Source organism: Physeter macrocephalus, chromosome 1 (genome assembly GCF_002837175.3).
Source record: "Physeter macrocephalus isolate SW-GA chromosome 1, ASM283717v5, whole genome shotgun sequence".
Lineage (NCBI taxonomy): Eukaryota > Metazoa > Chordata > Mammalia > Artiodactyla > Physeteridae > Physeter > Physeter macrocephalus.
This window is the reverse complement of record NC_041214.2, coordinates 63,368,880-63,375,829: the sequence shown is the minus strand read 5'-3', so window position 1 is coordinate 63,375,829 and position 6,950 is coordinate 63,368,880. Positions and strand designations below refer to the sequence as shown.

The window sequence follows — 6,950 nt, the reverse complement described above, 5'->3', positions numbered from 1 at the left end:
AAAGAAAGAAAGAAAGAAAGAAAGAAAGAAAGAAAGAAAGAAAGAAAGAAAGAAAGAAAGAAAGAAAGAAAGAAAGAAAGAAAGAAAGAAACAAAGAAAAAAAGAAAGAAAGGAAAATTAAAAAAGAAAAATTAACAGCATTACACTGAAGAAAATATCACAAAATGAGATCTGAAAAAAATTATCTCTAACATCAGTTACTTTTGATGTAGTTAAATCATAATGTCCTTTTCTTGCTTTCTTTTACTTTAAAATATAAACCAAAGATAGTGATACCAGATTTAGTAGGCACATTGTTGCTTGGAATTGTGTTATTAAATCACTTGAAAAAGTAAACTATATGCATGAAAATGTAGCACTGACATAAACTTCAAAAACTTGGCAACCCACCATTTTTATCTCCAATTTTCCCATATAAGTGAGGCTAGTTTTACTTTTTAACTGTCCTGATAGTTCATTATAATATAAAAAATAGTATTTATCTACCAGATTAAATTATGTGTGTAGGCATTTTTTATATTGCTCCAGCATAAAAATGGAATTCTAAAATAGTTAATTTCCTACCTTTCAGATGTATTTCCTTCTTGTCCTTTTTAGAATAAAGTATATATTTGTTATGTATGATAAGTAGCCTAAAACTTCTGATACAGAAGTACATGCCTCCAAATGTTTGCTAAATGGATGAGTAGGGAATATAGTAGATATCTCTCATTCTTCTTGGATGTTTGGCCTCTGAACCTCCTAATTTTGGGAGAATTCCACATCTCAGGAGCCTTGATGGGACAGAAACTAAAGCCAGACACTGGCTTTCCCAGTCTCCCCTGAGGCTCGGGTGTGGGCACATGACGCAAGCTCCACCAATCAGAGGCTTCTGTTCCAGGGGAGCCAATGACATACAAAGGGAGAGATTATTAGGAATGCTCTCTGGGGTCAAAATCAAGTTCGAAAGAACTCATTATGAAGGAAGTATATTTCAAAGTGTCTAACTTTTAAGAAAATACTTAAATGTTGCGTCACCTGAGCATAGTCTGAACAACCTGGAAGGCCACTAATGAAGTTGTACACATCATTCACGGTCCATTTCTGAATATCTTCATCCAAAGATAGATTTTCCTTGATTGTAAGAAGCACATGTGTTCCTTTAAAACAGAAAGAAAATTATTTTGTGGGAAAAGGGAAAAGGGGGAAGCTAAGAGTACAGTTTCATGTATAGTTACAGTCATTTCCTCATGTTCTATTACCACAGAGCAGTCCCTTTACATAGATCTACACGTAACCCCCTTAAAAGATAGAGTTACTGAGAGATGATTTCTAAAAAAGCTTAGCTACCTCCTTCCTTTTCTTCCTCTAAAGGATCTTTAATGACAACCTTATCATAAATAAAAACAAAGTTCCAGCTTCTCTCAGATTCCAATAGAAATACCCTGTAGATTTCATTCTCCAGATTAATACTACCATGTTCTATGATGTTACATGATTTATCACGCTCTCTAAACCATGTGAGAATTTAGCTACATCTTCGTCAAAATGGCAAATTAATATTTTGTCAGGGAAGCAGTTGGTATGGTGGCTAGATTACACATACCCAAATCCCTGTGTTTTAAAATATTTTTATCTAAAGACGTTCCAGTTTTAAAATATGTTTAATCTAAAGAAGTTCTTGAAAACTATTCAGTGTGTCTTTTGGGGGCAGGGGATAGTGTGTTAATACTTTTAGGTTAGAGAGTATCATAGCAGTAGTGAGCACTGAAAGAGCTTCTGTTTAATTATTTTTTCTACACTTAAATACAGGGGAGATTGAATTCATTCTTTTTTTTTTTTTTTTTTTTTTTTTTTCCAGTACGCGGGCCTCTCACTGTTATGGCCTCTCCCATTGCGGAGCACAGGCTCCGGACGCGCAGGCTCAGTGGCCATGGCTCACAGGCCTAGCCGCTCTGCGGCATGTGGGATCTTCCCGGCCCGGGGTACGAACCCGTGTCCCCTGTGTCGGCAGGCGGACTCTCAACCACTGTGCCACCAGGGAAGCCCTGAATTCACACTTTTAAGCAGGAAGCCCCTCTGTTTTGTGTTGAAGAGATTAGATTAAATTAAAAATTAAATTAAAATGTTAATTAAAAATTCTGGTAGGCTTTCCCATCCTTCCTCATATTTACCTTCCTAGCCTTTGCTGAAAATTCTCTATAAAGCAATACATAAACAGAGATACATTGCACTGTTATGGCTGATTGGAACTGATGTAATAAATTTTTCAAGAGGAGGTAATTCTAAGTAGGATTAAGAAAAAGGAGGATAAAAAGAAACACAGTGGTTACAGTTCACCATGTAATAACTTCAGGAACTTGATGACCTGCGGTTCATGAGGATTAGCCCCTGGACACCTACCTGGCAGAGATGGTCGAGGAACTGGAGGGTAAACCCCATTCTTTTCACCACAGGCTGCCAAAACCTGCTCTGAAGCCTTCTCTTTCCCATTGTCCCAGGCCTTTTCTTCCAGGGGAGTGTTATGAGCTCCCCAGGGTTTTCCATCGCTGCGCTCCAGCTCTCCAAAGGTGTGAGCAAGAGCTGTAGATGGCTTTTCTTTGGTTTCACCCAACTTGTGATTGTTGAGAGTGTCTGTTTCTGGGTCTTTTGCATACTCATTCTCTTCACAGGGAATTGCATGGGTTTGGCCTAGGGGCTTTTGTTCTACTCGACTTTTAGAACTCTCGGTGTCACTGTCTAGAATTTTCTGATTCCCTGTACCTCTCCTGAGATGACGACATTTCTGCCCCAAGCTCTCTAGAAAGCGTGGACCAGTTGCCACTAGCATGGGGTTTCCCTGAAGGTTTCTCAGGGCGCTTCTGTGAGCATGCAGGTCCCTGGCAGGGAGCATGCTCCTGCCATGGTCGGTGGCTGGGCCAGCTGGGATACTGAAGCCATAGAGGAATGGTATCCCTAGGCCGGCGAGTCCCTTGGAATTAACTTTTTCTATTCTCCTGTGTTGGTAAATGGCACGCATTTCCATTTCCATCCTAAAAACAAAACAGTATATTTCATAAACCCAAGAAAACCATTAGAAATATCATTTTAATGGCCCTCTGCCTTCCCTATTGTAGCACTTCTGCTTTTCTTGTGAGTCTTTATGCTACTTATCTGAAGTCTGTTAGGTGTAAACACGAATCCCCCAGAGAGCCTCTGGGAAGGAGAGTTTGGAGTGAGATCAGAGGTGAAGGGTTTGGCTGAATCTCACAATGGAAGTCCAAGGCCAGTCTTTAGAGTGTTGTCTCTAATGGATATGGCAATCTCAGCAGGGATGGGGAGAATGCAGCACAGCATAGTTTCTTGCCAGAGATTAATCCTCAAAGAAATTAAAGTTTGGGGAAGAAGTTTTTAAACCTTACAGTACAATTTTAGTGAGACTCAAGAAACACGGAAGTCTCAACTGTTAATGCCAGTGGTAAGGGTGGGGGAAGGGAGAAGGGGGGAAGACTTGCTGGTATTTTTGCTTACTTTACTTTGCTTATTGGTCATCACCTGGACCCCTTAATGTTCAGTGATGAAAAAGTTGACTGATGCTTTCTCTTGCCCACAGCAATACCCTAGTCATCACTGCTGTGTGTTTCTTTCTCCTGGCTGTTGAAGGCCACTTTTAGGTTGACATGGGGCTATCTGGGCTCTAATGGCATAGTCTGAAGTGGGATTGGCAAGCTTGGCTCCTATCTTTGGGCAGAACTGAAGTCATTTAAGACAGAAATGCCAGTATGAATTTCAAAGGAATCACAGCAAGGCATTTTGATTATGAGACATTGACAAGCTACTGTGATCTATAGACTTAGCTTCACTGTGTAATTTCTAATCTTGTTTTTATCCTTAAACAACCTGTGTACATGTTTGTATATGTTTCTTTTTGTAATATTCCTGGAATACTTTCTGAAAGTAACCAGTGTGTGTGTGTGTGTGTGTGTGTGTGTGTGTGTGTGTGTGTGTGTGTAATCAGTGAATACATAAACACAAATATAACAATATATACAAAAACAATACACAAATACAATAAATGAATATATAGAAAAGTATATATATAACAAATAAATAAACAAACAAGTGAATGAATAGAAAATAAAACAACATTGTTACATTACCTGGCAGTATGCTGCCTTTGAATCATTTCATTCCTTCTAGCCATTGCCTTTATGGATTCAGGTGGCAAAATGCCCCAACCTTAAACAAGAAAACCACCATCCCACCCCACAAACAAATTAACAATATCCACTTGAAAATAATGAAAGAAAATATAATGATTTAAAACAGTATCTGCAAAAAACCACCAACTGAGCAGTGTTGGAAATGGTATCAGTTCATGGCTGTTCAGAATCTTAGAGTCACTTTGGTGGTGGCATGATAACACCAGATAATTTTTTTCTTTTTTATGGCTGCGCCTTGTGGCTTGCGGGATCTTATTTCCCTGACCAGGGATTGACCCCAGGGCCCTGGCAGTGAAAGCACCGAGTTCAAATCACTGGGATGCCAGGGAATTCCCCAGATAATTTTTTTTCTTTAAGTATGGGTCTCATGACTGGCAATGTTTCCCTACCATACTTCAAAAGGAAAAAGATGAAATTAACTGTGGATCTCTTGATCACTTGCTTTTTAAGTAAATATTGATAATTTTTTTTTTTGGAAGAAAAGAATTAGCTGACCTTAAAAAAAAAAGTAACTAAGTGCTTCTTTATGCACTGAGATCCCTGGAAATAAATACAGTGATTTAAGTGGATTAAATATGAAGTTCTCTACATGGACTTTTGGGTGTAGCTGAGGAAAATACTTTTTACAAAACTATTTCAATGGAGTTGAACAGCAATTACATTCTTGTGTCAACTTTCCAATATGTCTTAAGATAATGACAGCATTGTCAGAATTCAAGGCTCTATTCTTGCCTGGTAACTTCATGCTTATATTGATTTTTTCTTTCTCTGGACTCCTAATGCACTTAGAGTCTATGCTGGTGCTTCTCAAACCATCCCTTGGTGAAGGACTATTTTTTTCTTTTAAAATTTCCAACCCATCATGGACCAATACTTTCAAAAAATACATAAAATGACATTTTAGAAAATTGAAATGAAAGCAAGAACAAGTACAAGCACAATTTAAAATGATTAGATTAACAGACATAAAATTACCCTGTCAAGTTGCTGTGAAAGTTTCTAAGCCTTACTCTCTGTTTATGCATTTATTTGTACAAACACTTCTCAGACCAGCATAGGTCTACAGACCACACTATAACAATAACAGATGCACAAATTATACTTATTACACCGAGTTTTGTTCAATGATAGTTTTACATGTGTAAATCTGTTCTCTGCAACAAGAGGGCAAGTATCATGAAGGCTAGAACTGTTTTTATACTTGCCTTGTACCAAGCTAGCAGAGCTCATTAAACTCCTATTAATAATAACCTATCTTGAAATACACCATACTATATCTATTTTTATGAGATTCTCTCTCAGTTGTAAAATTCAAAGGTTAGATGACATGACCTCTAAAAATCCTTCTGACTCTAAAGCTCTACATTTGTATAGTTCAGGGCCTTTGAGATATTCTCCTTGAGACAGCTGGCATGCATAAGACTGCCAACCCATGGGGTAATGCCCAAGGATGAGGAAAATGTCCATGTGAGAAGATCAGTGTAGAGGGCACAATTCTCATTACCTGGATTTTAGCACCCTATGAAATGTGGACTCATCAAACCCATTTCAAGTTTCTTTCTCTTTCCCAAATAGTTGACATCAAACTTAGTGCTAGTCCTGTTGTAGTAATCCACTCCCTACCTAACATCCCAAGTTTTGAAACAGATCCCTGTCTTAATTCCTATTTTGCTAACTTACTTAGTAGCTCGGTTTCTATAGGACTGAGGCCCTACCTTGCCCTTGCTTACTCTGTTACACGTCAGCCTTGAGGTGGGAGACTGACCTCTGTTCCTGGGACAGGTTGTCAGCCTGCCTGTTTGTATCCAACTATTGGCAGTTTCTGGACTCTTCGTCACTAAGAAGCTCTTTCTGAGTCAGCAATGCAGCTATTTCACTGGCCTGCTTAATTGCTGCCTGTAACTTCGGGCTATAGATTTACCGGGTTCTTGCTACCAGATGGGGCTACCATCCAGGTTCAGCTGATGGGCCTGTCACACTCCAGTGGGTGTGTCTAGTTTCAGACCTGACCCCTGCTCAATCTCATCGAAGTGGATCCACATGCACTGTGGCAGACAACATGCTTAAATCCAGGCAGGCCGGTGTCTTCACTGGCCCTGGCACCAATCATATTTCTTTCTGCCTCAGGCTTTTCACTCACATTGTTCATATCTAGTGGGTAGGTCAAAAAGTTCATTCGGGTTTTCCTGTAACATGGAAAACTCGAATGAACTTTTCGGCTAACTCAATATTAAGAGTTGTTGGAATTGGGGAGCAGGGACAAACAGAAACTCACTGAATATAGTTTTGGGGAGATAAGATGCATCAATCTGATCTTTAATATTGTAAGGAAATTATCACCTCTTATTCCCTCTTGAGCCCCTACACTCATGTTTTTATTGACACCACTCTGCTGAAATTGCTCTTATCGAGATCATCAATGACCTCCACAAAGCTATATCTAATCATATACTCTTGGTCCTCAACTTACTTGATCTTTGAGTGGCATATTTGCCACAGTTGCTCACTCTTTCCTTAAAACACTTTCTTCCCTTGGTTTCCAGGCCTCTGTCCTCTCCTGGGTTTCCTCCCACCTCAGCGGTTGCTTTTTCTATATCTCCGTTTATCTTCTGGACCCTGTTGGTATGTCCCAGGGATCATCCTTTTAACTTCTAACTCATCATTTTTTTTTTTTTTTTTTTTTTTTTTTTTGTGGTACACGGGCCTTTCACTGTTGTGGCCTCTCCTGTTGCGGAGCACAGGCTCCGGACGCGCAGGCTCAGCGGCCAT

At 39.3% G+C, this 6,950-nt stretch overlaps 1 protein-coding gene across 1 annotated transcript in view; it reads right to left on the bottom strand.

The window, feature by feature from the left end:
• SAMD7 (sterile alpha motif domain containing 7) overlaps positions 1 to 6,950 on the bottom strand; it is an 18,471-nt gene that overhangs the window by 8,698 nt on the left and 2,823 nt on the right. Inside the window, exons 3-5 of the mRNA XM_007115656.3 lie at positions 4,119 to 4,197; positions 2,383 to 3,011; positions 1,018 to 1,139 (exon numbers count right to left, since the gene is read on the bottom strand). Of these exons, the coding sequence (XP_007115718.3) occupies positions 1,018 to 1,139; positions 2,383 to 3,011; positions 4,119 to 4,197 (830 nt within the window). The remainder of the gene's footprint in view (positions 1 to 1,017; positions 1,140 to 2,382; positions 3,012 to 4,118; positions 4,198 to 6,950) is intronic.